This window comes from Glycine soja, chromosome 4 (genome assembly GCF_004193775.1).
Source record: "Glycine soja cultivar W05 chromosome 4, ASM419377v2, whole genome shotgun sequence".
NCBI classification, from domain to species: domain Eukaryota; kingdom Viridiplantae; phylum Streptophyta; class Magnoliopsida; order Fabales; family Fabaceae; genus Glycine; species Glycine soja.
This window is the reverse complement of record NC_041005.1, coordinates 4,926,251-4,944,441: the sequence shown is the minus strand read 5'-3', so window position 1 is coordinate 4,944,441 and position 18,191 is coordinate 4,926,251. Positions and strand designations below refer to the sequence as shown.

At 31.0% G+C, this 18,191-nt stretch overlaps 2 protein-coding genes across 3 annotated transcripts; one reads left to right on the top strand and one right to left on the bottom strand.

Annotated features, from left to right (window-relative positions):
- Positions 1-548: 548 nt before the first annotated feature.
- Positions 549-5,273, bottom strand: LOC114408903 (BTB/POZ domain-containing protein NPY1-like). Of its 2 annotated transcripts, XM_028372109.1 has the most exons (5): positions 5,086-5,271; positions 4,555-4,624; positions 3,443-3,512; positions 1,978-3,156; positions 549-1,338 (listed from the first exon to the last, which is right to left on the bottom strand). In XM_028372109.1, exons 1-5 carry the CDS (start codon positions 5,114-5,116, stop codon positions 793-795), a joined length of 1,896 nt encoding a protein of 631 aa, XP_028227910.1. In that variant the 5' UTR covers positions 5,117-5,271; the 3' UTR covers positions 549-792. The 2 variants fall into 2 exon arrangements, with proteins under 2 accessions (XP_028227910.1, XP_028227911.1); XM_028372110.1 differs by lacking the exon at positions 4,555-4,624 and having other exon boundaries at positions 5,086-5,273.
- A 6,994-nt stretch (positions 5,274-12,267) lies between these two features.
- Positions 12,268-16,384, top strand: LOC114408902 (transmembrane 9 superfamily member 8-like). Its single transcript, XM_028372107.1, has 7 exons — positions 12,268-12,516; positions 13,462-13,626; positions 13,912-14,021; positions 14,120-14,225; positions 14,307-14,419; positions 14,567-14,720; positions 15,001-16,384. Exons 1-7 carry the CDS (start codon positions 12,409-12,411, stop codon positions 16,156-16,158), a joined length of 1,914 nt encoding a protein of 637 aa, XP_028227908.1. The 5' UTR covers positions 12,268-12,408; the 3' UTR covers positions 16,159-16,384.
- The last annotated feature ends 1,807 nt before the right edge of the window (positions 16,385-18,191 follow it).

Genomic DNA, 18,191 nt, shown 5'->3' with positions numbered 1-18,191 from the left:
ATTCGGGTTATATATGTTTACACTTTATAGTATTTATCCTTAATTTTAGGCTTAATTACTAATTTAGTTTCAAAATTATTTAAAATAGTTCAATTTGATTCCTACATTTTTTAAACGCTCCAATCAGATTCTTTAATTTTTAAAAATGTTTTTTAATCATGTCCTTTCCGTTAAATTCTGATGGTTTTCACTTATGAATAGTGAAGAATACCACAAAAATATATTTAAAAAATACATTTACGTTTTTGTCCTTTACTAATTATTGACCTATGAAAATAAATTTAATATGTAAATATTTAAACAAGTTTATAGTAATAATAAGAATAAAAAATTTTACCTTGAAAAACAAGAACCACGTATCAAAGCTTAATTTTTTTTTTAAAAATAATAACAGTGTAAAAGTATTTTAAATTCTTCACTAATTTTAGATTTTGTATATCATTGACTTTTATGATATTTATTTTAAAAGTCATACATAAAGTGTTATTTTATTAATTGTGTAAAAACATCTACAGTAACAGTATATCAAAATTAAACTCAAACTAAAATAAAATAAAATATTAGCATATTTATAAAAAGAGCAAAAATATATTTTAAACGTTCAAGCTAGAAGCAATGCTACATATCCCTAGTCCAGTGAGCATTGTGTACGATGGAAGATCTTACACTTGAGAGGAAGATAAACTACAATACTAGATTACATTTTAATGCAATGCTAACAACATCCTACCACTTTACACTTAGACAGCAATTTGAATCTTTCTCACCTGTTCCAAATAATTTACTAACTCCCTAAGAGATAGAATGCCTCTTGTGTCTCAAAGATAGGCCATATGATTTGGTATCTCCCTGGCCTAAAGAAGTTGGGCTACTGGAACTCCCAGAAGTCTCTGAACTCCTATTCTCTCCATGCCCTTTTCTCACACTCCATAACTTGTCAAAGATTCTCCTTGACCGCGATGGCAGCAACTGAATGTCACTTTTGTTGTTTTTGCTATTCTTCTTGCCCAACTTCCCATTTTTATGTAACTCTCCATCCTTGATCCTCCAATGACTCATCTGATTCTTGAGGGCGGCTTGGCAGCTATCTCCTGCTGTTGTCTCACATCCCTCATCTCGGTTCATTGGAGAGCATAAAGGGTCACGTGCACTATTGTTTCCGGGTGTTCGAAAGCTGATAGAAGACCTGACCTGATCAAAGAAGAGAACCTGCACTATAACTCGAAGAGGAAGGCGTTCGTTCTGTGCTGCATGCACAGAAGCACCTGCTGTCAATTTCCGGACATCCATCAGTCCACATAACTTCTTCCTTTCAGCTTTTGTCAAATTCGGGTGCTCCTAACAAAAGAACAAAGTTAATTAGTAAAATAAATGTCATCAACTAGGCAAGGTGGCACGTGCATCATGAGCAATCAGCTTCCCTCTTTTCCTGCTGAAGAAGCTGATCAGAAGCATATTTTTTAGTTTGCACATATATATTGTCTGTTTTCTCATCATATCAGTAAATGGCTCAGAGTGAATTTGAACTCCGGAACCTCACATTTTGGGGAAAGGTATTTCCTCATTATATATAAAAAATATATATACACGCCATTAAGCAGTAACAGAATATACACGCCAGTAGAAAACTGCTACAGAACTCTGAACATTGTAAAAATATTCATATGAGAAAGTTAAATTTATAGGTAAATTAATAAATCAAAATGACAGGACATCACAAAGGCACCGACTGTCAAGTTACCAAAAATGTGCAGTCAGTTAAAATAAGAACCAATCAAATAAAACAAAACATTTTCTTCAGAACAATAAAGATAGCAACAAAAAAGAAATTGAGTGTCAGTCAATTGATGTTGATTATGGTCAGAGAGTATGGTTTATATTTACTTCTAACCCATAAGCTTGAGACACACAACAATCAGAAGTTATGAACTAAGCAGGAATAGCCACAAAAACCATGAAGGATAAACAAAATCCTACCTTCAAGTAGATGTCTATAGCTCTGTACAGACCATCATGATTTGGTCTAGCAAAATCAGGAATGGATTGTGACAAATCAACAAAACTAGAGAGACCAAGATTAGGATCATGTGCAATTTCTCCAAGATAACCATCCACCAACTTGCCGACATTCAATAAAGACCTACGTGCTAAAATATATTTATCTTCTCCTCCGTGTTTCTCCTCAACAACCTCCATACCACAGCTTCCCTTTTCGTGATTCATATATTGATTCAAAATACCTTGTACCAAATGAACATCATATGTGGTAATCTGGAGAGACCTTGCTGGAATCAGTAAATCTTTGACACAAGCTTCGTCCAATTTGAGGCTAATGCTCTTCATCAATTCCTCTCTTGATGACTCGTTTACTCCGACTAATATGGCCACTCTCAATAGCTTCAGCAAGAAACTACACGGACAACCAATGCCATTATCATATGACAATAAACAGACAATTGTTTGTACCACGGCTTTGGTCCTTGAGGTGTTGGCATCAGAAACCAATGTATCAACCGAATCAGGTATCCATCTTAATGCATAGGTTTTTAGTGCCTCCCCAATAACAACACCATCCATTCTCCCCTTTGATTTCACAGCAACCATTACTCGTTTGTAAAGATCAATGTCCAGCTCACATATGTCTTCAACCCACCAATCCTCAGGAACAGACTCGATTTTCTCTAGAAATGTCATCTTGTCCTCGACAATTTTATCAGGTTCAGTTAATTTCCTATTATAAGTGTAAGACCAAGTGATGTATGCTGGGTCCACACTAGTTTTAGAAGCTATAGAATCTATGCATCTTCCAACGATCTTCAGATCCTCAGACCATGGCAGAAGAGATTTAGAAGTCTGGAGAACAATTATAGAATCCTTCCAGCGACAGAAGATACTTGAGTTAAGAAACACCTCAATCTTTAAAATCAGGTTTCCTCTGTCAACATCCTCAGTCATCTCAAGGTATTCAGCGGCACAACGAGCAGCTACAACATTGTAAGCATTAAGAGTAACAGTCATTCCATAACAGAATTTTGCACATATTTCAAAGGCCTTTGGCCCTCCAGGGAAATCATCCAAGTAAATATCATGAGAATTCTCTTCATTAGCTTTTGATACCAATTTTTGTAGTTGGTTGCTCTTTGACAGTAGAGGGAACTGCAACTCTTAAAAGCTCAACATTAGTAAACAACAAAAGGAGGAAGCTAAAAGCAAGTTGTGTCACCTAAAACCACAAATTAGAGGGGGGAAAGTGCACACTAGATGCATAAAATAGAATGCAAACTTGATCCATCATGTTAAAAACACTAAAACTGTTTGATTGTATAAGCTAGTATTATTGAATGATGAATATTCCCAAAATTACTACCACCTAAATTGAATACAATAATATGAATTTGTGCCCTCTACAGGACAAAAGTTAAAATGTCAAAAAAGTATGTACCTTGTGAAGGTAAAACTTAACATCACCAACATTAACGGTGACATCTGTAGCCAATTCAGATGAGATATACCTGCATGAGAATTCAACTTGGTATGGTAAGCTTATAAAGGGCAGATTTTTGTAGGGAAAACTAAGTGAATATACATGAAACCTCCCCCCACCCCGGTGTGAATATGTGTGTGTGTTAACCACATGCAATGTTTGTAAGCTTCGTGTCAAGTGTCAACTTATGATGGAACAAGTGACTAAAATTATGCCAGGAAATCAGGTTTTTTGGCCAAAATATAAAAATTAGGATGCATGCTATCCATCCCATTCTTACACTCTGTTCTCATCTTAGCAGCAATCAAATAGCTCCCAAGGCCAAAACCTGATAGCATGTCTGAAGCGAAAAAGAATCCTTTTTTTTTACATATTATACTGGCAGAGCCTAGGTTTGCATATTGGGATAACTTATTTTGAAGAAATAATAGTTTTTCTTTCCACCTATTTCCCTGAAAACAATCTCTGGGGAGAAAAACAATTGTCCGTGTCACATCCTCATAGAAAGAAACCTCAACTTGCAGAGAAGAACAATAAATGCAAAACAATTTAATCCCAGATAATAATTAATTGGATGCACTTCCAAATTAACATTGATTAACCAAAAATGTCTCCTAGTTGCACACATACATATACCACATGCATGAAAGATGACATTTCATTGTCAAGCATGCTTTAGAACAGGCAGAAAAGGCACCAAACCAGGTTAAGCCACCTCTTTAAAACATTCCACCCTCAAGTGAAACTCTTTAACCTTTATGATCAATTGGGGAATGAGTCCTTTTGCATGAATTCCACCCTTGTAAATTTTCTCAGGGTCCACTAGGACCTTCTTTAGGATTTTTTGCAACTACCTTTTATTTATTTTTTTCACACGAGAATGCCCACATTCACGTACACTAGGCAACAAAACAAAATAATAAGTGCCCCACACCTAGTAACATGACATACAAAAGCTCGTGAGGTAAAGAAAACAGATACGGTGAGTATATTAATATTCTTTTATTAGAAATAAAAAAGGCTAGTCTCCACCCATAATTGAAGATGATGGGTACTCCACATCACTTTACCATAGTTGGACCACAAGCTCGTGAAACATATCACAGTTCGAAGGATGGACCACGATCTCTTTCTCCCACCCTTTTTAGTTACCAGCAACAAAATTAGAATGTTAACATTATTTCTAATAAGAGAAAATCAGTCTACACACTCACCATGTAATAAGCAGTCATCCAATCACAAACTCTTAAATTTGTTGACTTTTACAACAATTAACTTAAAAATTATATATATCATATCAACCATGATTTCTGATTTGATTGATAGAGTGATTTTTTTTTTTACATCAATATAGAAATTATATATAAACTCTTGTAACAATGGGGTGTGTGTGAACAAATCTTGGTTTTAATTAGAAGTCAACAAGTTTCTTGAGTTATAGGAGCTGACTAAACTTAAATGCACGTATGATGAAACGACAGTGATATTGAAATTGAATGGTGAAGAGGGGTGCAAAATGCATGCAGGATCTAATCAACAATGAAAGGAAAGCAAAGAAAGAGAAGGTGTGAGGCTGTGAAATGATAACTAATGGCACTAACCTGATAGAGTTTCCATCAGCTTGAAGAGCATCAGGCTTGGAACCCAGCTTCATAAACTTCATTGCTATGTCTCAAAGCAAAACCAAACCAAAAGTGATTCAGACAAATACACAGTGCACAGAAGGACTTAAAAAAATTGAAATCTTGAAGTTTGCATTGCAGGTAAGGTAAAAAAGAAAGAAAGAAAAGAGAGGCAGACAGGGTGGCACTGGCTCAGCCTCAGGTGTGATTGGACCCTTTTGTCCCTACTCCTTATTCTTTTTATCCGCTTTATCCTTGTACAATCCTTCCTTTGTCTCTTTACATTGGACGATGATGATGCTGAATTGCTGATGCTATCTGTGTCTTCACACGTGCTATTTTCCATTCTCTGATGACGTAATAACGTGCTATCATGTTACACTTGTAATAATCAATAACAATTGAAAGTGACATGATAGTGATTCAAATTAATAAAAAGAAAAAAAAACAGTTTATTTCACAAGAAAAATTGCATTGAACTACTCTTAATTAATAGTAGTATTTTATATACTAAAAAGTATAACTTCAAGTATCCAATTATTCTGTGTTATATCTCTTAAGGCCGAAAATTTTTCTTATAAAATGGGTTATCAATATCACGACTTACATCATATAATAGTTCTTTTTTTCTAAAGCTTATAAACTTTCTTAAGTGGGGTGTATTCAATCCTGAATTTTAAAAGATTTTTTATTAAAAAAATTACAATTTTCAATCAAACTTTTAAATAATAAAAATAAGTCTTATTGGTACAAATATTTCAAAATAAATATCATGTGAAGATTTAAGACTTATCTGTTTAAGCTTTAGAGAATAATGGTTCTAGTTTCTCTTTTTTTTTTTAGAAGAAACCATTTTCACCTCATAAAATATATTGAAATAGTTCTTTAATTTATTTTTTCTGAAGACTTGCCCAACTATTATATTTTTGAAATATCTTTTAACTTCAAAATATTTTCCTTTCAAAATCAAATAAACATAACCTTAAACAAAAATATTAAATTTTATTTAGCAGTTTAGAAAGACATGGTTGAGTTCGTTTGTAGTTTCTAGCTCTAACCTTTTTAGAGCAAATTAAAAAATCTCTAAGAAATGATGACTGTCTCGAGTTCGTTTACTTAAGCATGATAATCAATAAAAGTTATGTGAAAATTTTTCAAACTAAATTCATTCTCTCTTGATTTTGCAGGTCAAGTAAGTTACAGAAAGAATAATAAAAATAATTAATAATTTAAAGTTTTTAAAAATATAAAAAATGCTAAATAATGATGAAATTGCATTTCACAAAGAGAAAAAGAACACTTAAATGGTTTGTAATCCCTAAAGTTAGTTATAATCCTTAATTTTCTGTCTAGTCTGAGTCTTTTTTTCCCTTCAAAAGTGAATGAATTTTATCTGTTAAATGTTGAGTTGGTTAATGACAAATATTCTTAATATTATTACTATATTATAGTTATTGTCGCATCATTACCTAAATGTTTTTTTTTCTTTGTAATCATATCAAATTTTATCTTAGTTTTTAAAAATATATGTTTGATTTAGTCCATGTAAAATGGCACTATTATCACATGTATTGTAATTACTTTTATATCATCTCTAATTTTCATGCCACCCCCTTCCTTTTCTTTTCCCTCCCCAACCATTGTCTTTCTCATGCTCCTCCTCCTTCACCTTTTTTGTTACGTTACATGTCTCCCCATTATCATCTTTTTGTCTTATTCCATAACTCTTCCAATATCTACTTTACCGTGTTTTTTTTTAAAGTATTGTGGCTATTAATAATAAACAACTTATTTCATTATAACATGAAAATTTATTAGCTTTATCCTTTTTCTACAACTTCTAGGCTTTTAAAACTTTTTAAAATAATAATAAAAATAAATTATCCATGTAGTACTTATAATTTATAAAGGCAGTGGGATAAGAGAAATTGGGGGTGGGAACACAGAGAATGAATAGACATATAGGAAATAAACAAAATGTGATGCAATATTAAGAGAATAGGACATAGTAAACAATGGATAGGGCATCAGGGATGATGTTGGTGAGGTTGAAAGAATGAAATCAACACCCAGGTTACAAATTGCAACGTGACGAGAGTGGAGCGCAGAAAGAATTTGTGCTACATGGAGTGAGGATGGGAAGAGAGAAAATATTTTGTTTTTTTTTTATAAGTAATAAATTATTATAATATTTCTATTTAAAATTAACTAAAGCAAAAGAGACTAACATGTAACTTTGTCATAAATTTTTAGTATTGATTGTTAATGTATTCATACTAAAAAATAAAAAAAAGCGTAAATACATTAACAAATTCATATATATATATATATAATATGATAATGGTAACAATATAAGATTTGAATCAATAAAACTTATATAAACTACTACTAATTTTTTTGTTACTAAGCCAATGACTTGCATAAGCGATAACAATGCCTTGCATCAATTAACAAACTCAATATTTACAAAAGTCTCTTAATATTAAAGGTTAAAATAATTCATTTTAAAAAAGGAACAAAAATGTAATGAAATTCAAATAACGAATCATATGAAAGTAGTTTTTAAAAAAAAAAATACAAAAATTATGCACCACAATGTCACATTAAGGACATGCTTGAAACTACATCAATTTCCACATTAACGCATAAGTTATGGTATGTAGCTTATGATTTGACATGCGTTTTTTACTTTAGAAAGATGATTTCAAACACCCACTAACTCATATAAGGCTTGTGTTAATAAATTTTGTTCCATTAAACATTCTCCTTAAAATAATAAGAAATCGAAAGAAAAAAAAGTATTTTTAGAGATTGGATTTCACTTTTAAGATATGCAAAGGGGAATAAAAAACAAATTATAAACTGACCAAAATTCTTTAATATTAAAAGAAAGTTTTTTTATAACTGATATGAGAAAATTATACAAGTAAATTCGAATATTTAACCTTGTCAAAAAATAATACATTTTATTTTTATAAAAAATATACTAAAATTTTTATAAGGATGGAAAATGTATATTTTTAATTTGATGGGGGCGAAAAAACATATTTAAATAAACAAATATAATAGAAGGCCTTATTTTTAAAAATAAGAAATGGAATTTATAATATAAATATTTAACAACTCACAAATTCAACTTTAGATGTAAAACTTCATTTTCAAAAGTGGCAATCCACCCTCAGCACTCGAGCATTTTAACAACTTGACGACCAGTATATTATAATATCAACTCATCCTTCTGTTCTGCATGGGAGAAATCAAACTAATCCCCTCCACCCTTTTTTTATTCCGTTTGATAAAAATAAAAAAATCCATTATAATTTGGCAGCATCTGATTCGAATGATCTCGTCATTGTTCACATACTAAAATTTGATATCGAAATTATAACACAACCAAGTAGCATTAAAATTATTTACTACATTGCTCACCATTATATCCCGGAGGAAAAATAAAATCCATTTAATTCAAGTCTTTTTAAGAGACATTAAAATCAAGTCGGTGCATGTTTAGATACGCATTTATGAAATTTGATTATGAATAAATGTGATTTCAATGTTTGTAACTCTCTGCAGGAGTTACTGAAGGTATCTTTCGACTCCCGTGTCTACTCGCTAATTGATATGAAAAATATTCAAATACGTTGTGTGCTATGGCATGATTAGTTTAGAAATTAATTTTAAATCTAAAATTAATTTTAGATAATTTTTCACATATTTAATTTTATGAAAGAGAATAATCTAAAATTTTATGAAGTAATTTAGAGTAATTTTTATAATTAGTTTTGGATATTTTTTTCATAATGAGTTTTACTATTAATTTGTTTATTAATAAAAATATACAAATACAAACCACATTATTTCAAAAAAAAAATTTAACCAAAATTAATATCATTTAAAATTAATTTTATCAATATTCAACTAGACACATTCTATATAACTTTTAAATTTATTATGATAAAAGTCAATAATCTTATTATATAAATTTATCTCAATTTTATCAGATCATAAACTATTATATATGATAAATTTGTTAACTTTCACATTAATAAATTTAAAAGTTACACTAACACTAACTTATAATCGAATAAAAATATAAAACTATTTTATATTATCGATGTATACTCATTAAATTCTTATATTTGGGTTAAAATTTTAAAAAATACTTTTATAAATTCCAATACACAAAAATATTTTTTTGACATCTCTTTACTAATTTTTTTTATGCTTATCTCTTCACTTTAATCTAAATATGCACAAAATAATTATGTTTAATCAAATCAAAACTCAAATTTAACGAAGGAAAACATGAAACCAAACACACACCCGCATAATTAAATTTTAGTAATTTATACAATGGAAAATTCACATCTCAATAGTAATTATAAAAATTAAGGTAACATGGATGATCTGAAACAATCACTAATATTAATAAGAAGTTATTAATTTTCTTGCAATTTGTCAGATCTGATTTCTTACGTATGAATGAAGAAGCTCGGTTAATTAGTTAAGTAAATTACACTCAAATCCTTGAGTTTTTTTTTTTCAAATTATATTTGATTTTTTTTCATTTTTTTTACATTATGTTTACTCTCTTCTTCTGTTAACATCGTTAACTAACTAACGTCAATTGAAATATGTGAGCTAAAGAAATTGTCCTAACATATGTGTTACACTTATACCTCTTATGTTTTTCTCAAATTGCACCCGATTACCCCTCCTTTTTTTACATTACTTTTATCTCATTCTGTTAACGTCAACTGAAATATGAAATATGTAAATAGATGAAATTGTTCTAACATCTTTATTAAATACTCTGTAACAAAATAATAATTGACTCTTTGAATGAACTTTTGGACCTTTTCTTAAAGTAATAACAGTTTTTCCTTTAACATTTGATTCTTGCTTCATTATTGGTAACATTTGAAGAAGATGCAACTCTTAATTAAGACATCATATCAAACACTTAGCCATAAAAAATAAATATTTCAAAAAAAGGAGTTAAAAACACAAATGCAGGAACAAAATACTAAAATTTGAAGCAAAAGATCATATTCAATCAATAAGCATAGTTGAGAATACGTTCAACAAAAACACAACAACCAAATGACTCAAAATGCACAAAAAATGAACTAAAAAAGAAGAAGAATAAAGGGTGTTAATACATGCGTACCGACAAGGTGGGTTCATGTCCAATTAGAGAAAAAAGAAAAAAAATGAAGAGTGTTAAAATATTTTCAGGTTGAAAATAGTGTCATGTTTTTTATGGAATTGATAGAAAGAAGATGAGGATATTTTAGACATAAATTTTCATTAAAAGTCATGTGACCAATATGTGTCTACTTTCTATTAAATTATTAAACCGTGTTTAGGAGAGAGGGGGTCTGAGTATAATGTGAGTTAAACAATTAAGGCATTTTTTGTAGGGTGCAAAAAAGGAAGGATGTTAGATGCAATTTGAAAAAAACACAGGAGATACGAGTGTAATTTACTTTGATTAATTCCTTCATAATTCCCATTATGCCCTCGAGTCCAAAGAGAAAAAAGAAAAAAGATAAATACCAATTTTCGCCCTTGAATTTGTTAGGTGTTGACAGTTAATTCCCTGAAAAATAAAAAATAAAAATTTTGTTTCCAAATTTACAAAAAATATGACAAATTAGTCATAACGTTGGTTTTTTCCATTAACTCAAACAGTTGTATTTATGTGACACTTTCAGTGATGACGTGACAATTGATGAATGTTTCATGAAAAATAACTTTTTATTTTATCTCCAAATTTAATCATTTGATGTCATTTTAGTTCCTAAACTCAATTACTTAGTGACATTTTGGTCTTTGAACTTTACTGGGCATTGTCATCTTAGTTTTTAAAAGCATTTTTAAATTTTTAATAAAGTGTTACACTACATATGATTCACTAGCATAATGATAATAGATGACATTTATTTATAGTGGTAACAATTATTTATTAATGAAAAATAATCATCAAGTATACAAATAAGAAATACTATATGTTTATATTTGAAATCATTATTAATTAATTTATTATATTTTATTAAGTTAAAATTTCAACCGATAATATTATAACAAATAACAATATAACTAAACTGAAAATAAATAAACATATGAGAATTAAATAGTTGTATTTACGTGACATTTTTAATGATGATGTGACAATTGATAAATGTTCCATGAAAATTAACTTTTTATTTGATCCCAAATTTAATCATTTATTGTCATTTTAGTTCCTAAACTCAATTAGTCAGTAACATTTTGGTCTTTGAACTTTACTAGGCATTGTCATTTTAGTTTTTTAAAAACATTTTTGAATTTTTAATAAAGTGTCAAACTACATATTATTCGCTAGCATAATGTTAATAGATGACATTTATTTATAGTGATAACAATTATTTATTGATGAAAAATGAATGAAAAATAATCATCAAATATACAAATAAGAAATACTATATGTTTATATTTGAAATTATTATTAATTAATTAATTATATTTTATTAAGTTAGAATTTCAACAGATAATATTATAACAAATAACAACATAACTAAACTGAAAATAAATAAACATATGAGAATTAAATTATTTTTTTATAACAATCAAATTAAAAATGTGTATTATGTAAATATATAAATATAAATAACTTATTTTTAAAAGTTAGTATATTTATTTAGTTAATGATGAAATTTAAAAACAAAGATATATAAAATGAATAATTTTATTTGAGCAAAATTTAAGATGAAATTAAAATTTTTATTTTTCACCTTTTTATTTTATTTTATATACTTCAACATTACTATAAATAAATTATATTTTATGTTTAATGTCATAGATGATATATTTGTAACTTATAACATGTGATTAAATTTAGAGACTAAAATAACACGTCTATGGACCAAATTGAAAAGTCAAAGTGGTAATTAAACATGCATATGACTTGAGACAATCACATGAACACATGATAACAGTCATCACCAACAGGTATAGACAATTATTTAAATTAATGAAAAAAAAATTAATAATCAAACTAATTTATTGTTTTTTTTTTATAAATTCAAGAAAAAGGACGAAAATAAGTATTTAAAAAAAAGCGTTGGGTCAATTCAACTGGAAGCACAAAGGGGGCAACCTTATATATAAAGTAGAAGGCAGTAACTGTACCAGATTGTAATAACCGGAGAAAATCAAGCACCGAGTCCTCTTCTATCCGTGTGTGGTCGCGATTACGCTTCTTCGTAACTCGAAGCGCGTGAAAAAAATAGCTTCTTCTGGATCTGGATCACGAAAGCCATGGCGTTTTGGAGATCTCTCGTAGCGTTCTCTGCGGTTCTTCTGCTTCTCATCCATGGCTCTCACTGCTTCTACCTCCCCGGCGTCGCTCCACAGGATTTCCAGAAGGTAACCCTTCAATTTGACCCTAACCCGTCAATTGGTTATTTTCTCGTTCCTCGATCCGTGTTTGAATCTGAAGAAGTGAGATCTGAGTTGGATTGGATCGATACTAGGTTTTTCTTTTTCATTATGAAGTTGTTTCTATTTTGTTGAAGACTCGATAGAGGAGCTGGAAATGGTGGGTTATATGGAGTGTTGAGTTTTAGTTTTATTAGATCTCTTTGATGAAGAAACGTTCACTTCGTAAGGCCGAAAGAGTTGGTGCTTTTTTCGTACGTTTGTTTGTTTCTGTTTGTGTATCTATTGCTTCCTGAGAGATTTCGAAGTCAATTTTTTTATTTATATTACCTGTCTTGCGTTTTATCGGTCACAGTTTGGTTAACATTGCACTGTTTATTTTTATTGATGAATTAATCCTATGATGGATGCTTTAATTTAAAGGATGTTAGAGAATTGGACTTCTTTGTAGAGGCGTGTAGCTGTAGTACCTTTATTGCACTTATTTGTATTGACAAATTGATGTAATCGGTTAAAGCTTTACAGAAAAAAATACTAACTTTTGTCTCTTGAGTTTTGTCTTCTATCTTTCTAGTATATGTAATCTGTTTTCATTTCACCTTTGTTTACTACCACGTTATTTTTATAACTTTAATCTTCCCCTCCTTTCTGTTGTTTCTAATAATAAAGGATATGTCATCAGATTATTTTGCACAGTTGAATTTCTTGCATAGTATCACTTTGAAATTTTGTTAGCAACTACAATGGCGCTTATAAAGGATGGAAAAATCTATTTGACTACTGTTGTGTATCCCCTTCTAAAGAATTGCCTGTACCCCTACCTGTCTTTTTGTCAATTGTACCCTTGTAAGCTGGACAAAGTGAGGAATATTCTGAATTAATGATCTACTTCGCAAGTCCTTAACTGACTTTTTACTTATTTCTTTGCTGCAGGGAGATTCATTGCAAGTGAAAGTAAATAAATTAACATCAACGAAGACCCAGCTTCCTTATTCATATTATTCACTTCCCTATTGTGCCCCATTAAAAATACAGGATAGTGCAGAAAATCTTGGGGAAGTACTTCGTGGTGACCGTATTGAAAATTCTCTCTATGTGGTCAGTCTTACTTGTTGTCTCTTATCAGTTTAATTTTTGTGACAATGACAAGAAAGGAATTCTAGATGATATATTTTCAGTTTAGGAACAATTTACTGCTAAATTTGCTAACCATGTTCAAATATTAGTTAATGAGTGATCATTTATTGACTTAATTAACTATGTGAGTGGTTAACTGGTTATTCATTTTCAAGCTCTTTTTTTTTCCCATTCTTTTTAAACTTTCGAGTTCCCTTAATTTTGTCATGGTTATGAACTGATTTCTGACTCAGTGGTATTTTGCAGTTTAAAATGCGTGAGCCACAAATGTGCAATATTCTGTGTAATCTTAAACTTGATGCTAAAACTGCTAAGGAGTTCAAAGAGAAGATCAGTGATGAGTATCGGGTGAACATGTATGTTATGACTATAATTGATCTATCATTTTCAACAAGTATTCTAGTACAATCATGGTAGGTATGTATCTTATAGTAGCTATGCCTTTCATGCACAGGATCCTAGATAACCTTCCTCTAGTTTTTCCCTTGAAACGGACTGATCAGGATTCAACTGCCTATCAGCTTGGTTTTCTTGTTGGACTCAAAGGGCAGTATAGTGGGGTATGGTCTTTATTTTATAGCACTATGGCCATTGTTATGAATGCCGGTTAGTATTTTTACTTATTTTGTCTGAATTCGCAGAGCAAGGAGGAGAAATACTTTATTCACAACCATTTGGCATTTACTGTTAAGTACCATAAAGACATGCTAACTGAATCTGCTAGAATTGTGGGCTTTGAGGTTACACCATTCAGGTCATTATTTTTTTGTTGTCATATTAATTTATTCCATTTAATTTTCTACAAATTATAGGAATCTCATGTATTGGGTTTCCCTTTTAATTGTTTCATCCTTTTGTGATGTTTAGTAGTGATTTTTCAAATCTGGATGTTGATCTGCAGTGTTAAACATGAATACGAAGGTAAATTTGATGTAAAAACGACTCGTTTGACAACCTGTGACCCTCATGCTAAACACACAGTTGTCAACTCCAACAGTCCCCAAGAGGTTGAAGAGGGCAAGGAAATTATCTTCACATATGATGTTGAATTCCAGGTGAGTTTATGGAGATGATAAATTGGTGATGTACTTCATACTTTAGAATTGGTTATTGGCATAAGCCAAGAAGTTAAGGCATATGGTTTGAGCGGAAAAGCTGGTTTATGGCTAGGGAGATGAGATAAAATATTAAAAACTCTCTTGCACTAATGAGCATGTTTATAATTTTTTTCTCTCAGAGAATTAATGTTATCTGCCTTTTTTTGTTGTTATGATAAAATGTGATTGTGGGCTGTATTTCTTATTATCTGCTATTGCCTTTGGCTGGTACCTTCAGGAGAGTGATGTGAAGTGGGCTTCAAGATGGGATGCCTATTTGCTAATGAATGATGATCAAATCCACTGGTTCTCAATTGTTAACTCATTAATGATTGTTCTCTTCCTTTCTGGCATGGTGGCAATGATTATGCTGAGGACACTGTACCGTGACATTGCAAAGTACAATGAGCTTGAGACCCAAGAAGAAGCCCAAGAGGAGACTGGTTGGAAGCTTGTCCATGGTGATGTATTTAGGCCCCCCAACAACTCAGATTTGCTGTGTGTTTATGTTGGAACTGGTGTTCAGTTTTTCGGCATGATACTAGTAACCATGATATTTGCTGTCCTTGGGTTCCTTTCTCCTTCAAACCGAGGTGGGCTGATGACAGCCATGCTCTTGCTTTGGGTTTTCATGGGAATATTTGCTGGGTACTCGTCAACTCGCTTGTACAAAATGTTCAAAGGGTCGGAGTGGAAAAAAGTTGCCCTCAGGACTGCAACCATGTTCCCTGCAGTTGTCTCTACCATTTTCTTTGTTTTAAATGCTCTCATATGGGGCCAAAAATCATCAGGAGCTGTGCCATTTGGCACAATGTTTGCTCTGATCTTTTTATGGTTTGGGATCTCAGTTCCACTTGTTTTTGTGGGTAGCTATGTCGGATTCAAGAAGCCTGCGATTGAGAATCCTGTGAAAACGAACAAGATCCCAAGGCAGATTCCTGAGCAGGCGTGGTACATGAACCCAGTTTTCTCTGTCCTGATTGGTGGAATACTCCCATTTGGAGCTGTTTTCATTGAGCTTTTCTTCATTCTCACCTCAATCTGGTTGAATCAGTTTTACTACATCTTCGGATTCCTCTTTTTGGTCTTCATCATTCTCATTGTCACTTGTGCTGAAATAACCATTGTGCTCTGCTACTTCCAGTTGTGCAGTGAGGATTATTTGTGGTGGTGGCGGTCATACCTTACCTCTGGTTCCTCCGCACTTTACCTCTTTCTTTATGCAACTTTCTACTTCTTCACCAAGCTTGAAATCACAAAGTTGGTATCTGCAATATTCTACTTTGGGTACATGCTTATAGCGTCTTACGCATTTTTTGTGGTAACCGGCACCATCGGATTTTATGCATGCTTTTGGTTCACTAGGCTCATCTACTCCTCAGTCAAAATTGATTAGATATAGCAGTTAGCGGTTTGGGTCAATCTACTATACTCTTAAAGGGTGAAGACAGTTTGTGTAAGGATTTTGATATTCAGGTACTAGCATGTTCAAATGTAACCTATTCTATACAATTTTGAACTGCGACGACAGTTATTCTTTTGTTTCAGTATCATTTTATTTTAATTGTCTGTCAAAGTAGGATTCTCGTTTGAATACAGAGATTTTAGGTTGGTTCTACTCCTGTGGCAGATGTTATATTATTAGAGCAGTTATCTCGATAGAAATCAAATATCATCAACGTTCAAGCACTTGAGCTTGAATGTCTGACCATGTTTGGAATGAAAGTAAATATGTGATGAAATTATGAGGACCCGTACCAGTATCCCTCCCTATCTAAATCGTATATCCTATTCTTCTTGGGAGTGCATTCTATGATTTACTCTTCCACATCCGACAACTTAGTACTACCAAGAAATCAGATCTGGATCAAGATTGTTACATTGGCTGGAGACAGCTTTCGTTCTCCGAAATTCAACTGAAGTTAAAAAAAAATGCAATTGTTATTTTTTATGTCTGTGCTAGACAATAGTCATCGATCATGATCAACACAAATTGAAATGGAGCATGTTACAGGGCAAGAAACAACAAGATAGTGCCAGTTTTATCTTGAAAATAACTTTTTTTTTCTTGTATATTTTTGTCTTTCTTGATTAATTTGAAAATATTGCAACACTTTTCACGAAAAATATAATGGAATGTGTATATTGACGTACACTGAAATGTGTTAAGTGACTTGTATAAATAAGTATTTATTTTAAAATACAAATAAATAAATAAAAACATTTGAGACATAAAAATAATATATTTTAAGTAGAGTATAAGAATTTCTTAATTGATGAATAAATATTTAAGTGGTTAATTATTTTTTGAACTCAACTTATATCCGAAGCTATCTTTATTTTGTTAGGATAGAACAAACGTACAGAAAAAGGAATTCATGATATGGCAGTCAGTAAGATTTGGCACTTGCTACTTTCTAGGGCGATAAAGTATTTTTGATATCTATGTACATATATTTAATTCAAACTCATTACTTGTTTCTGTTTCTGTTTTTTTAATGTGTTTTTTATATTAACATGACAATAATGATACTTAAAAAATAAAATTTAATTATAAAAATTATTAAACCAAAAAATATAAATAGCAAATACAACACACAACTCAATACAAAAATAAAATCAAAAGATCTCTCAAATATGTAAAAGTGCAGAATAAGTGAAATAGATGTATAGAATTTAGATTCATATTTTTTTTGAGTATGTTGAATGCGAAATCAATATGAGGAGCATTGAAAAATGTAAACTCCCTAAAATAGATACATACTTAAGCCTGTTTATTTTATTCTGATTTCATTTTTCATTGCATGTTTAACACCGATTCCTACCTTAGAAATAGGGTTTTGACTTTTGACTAGAAATATTACTTTACCCTGAGCCAACTTGATGGCTGGAGAGAAAAAAAACACCTATCTTCTCATTGATCAAAGGGTGATTCAAACACATATTTCCTAATTCGAACTTATTTAATGTTAAAAATCTTTACAAATAATATATACAGTAAAAAATTTCATTTTTAACAGCGCGTGGTGTTTTATACTTTCCATTTTCGATGTTAAATTTACACTTCCCAAACACACATTTTCTAACCCAAACTTATTTAATGTTAAAAATCTTTACAGATAGTATCTACGGTAAAAAAAAAAAAAGAGTGGGGGGGACCGTTTCATTTTAAACAGTGTATGTGGTGTTTACAGTTTCTATTTTGGATTTTAAATTACACTTCCCAAACACATTTCCTAATCCAAACTCATTTAATGTTAAAAATCTATACACATACTATCTTCGGTAGAAAAAAAAAAAGGACCATTTCAACAGAATGTGGTGTTTACACTTTTCCATTTTCGATGTTAAATTACCGTTTCTAGAGTTTACAACTGCATTTGTCTCTTGCAGTGTCAGTTTTAGGGTTGAGTGCATTCCAAATTCCAT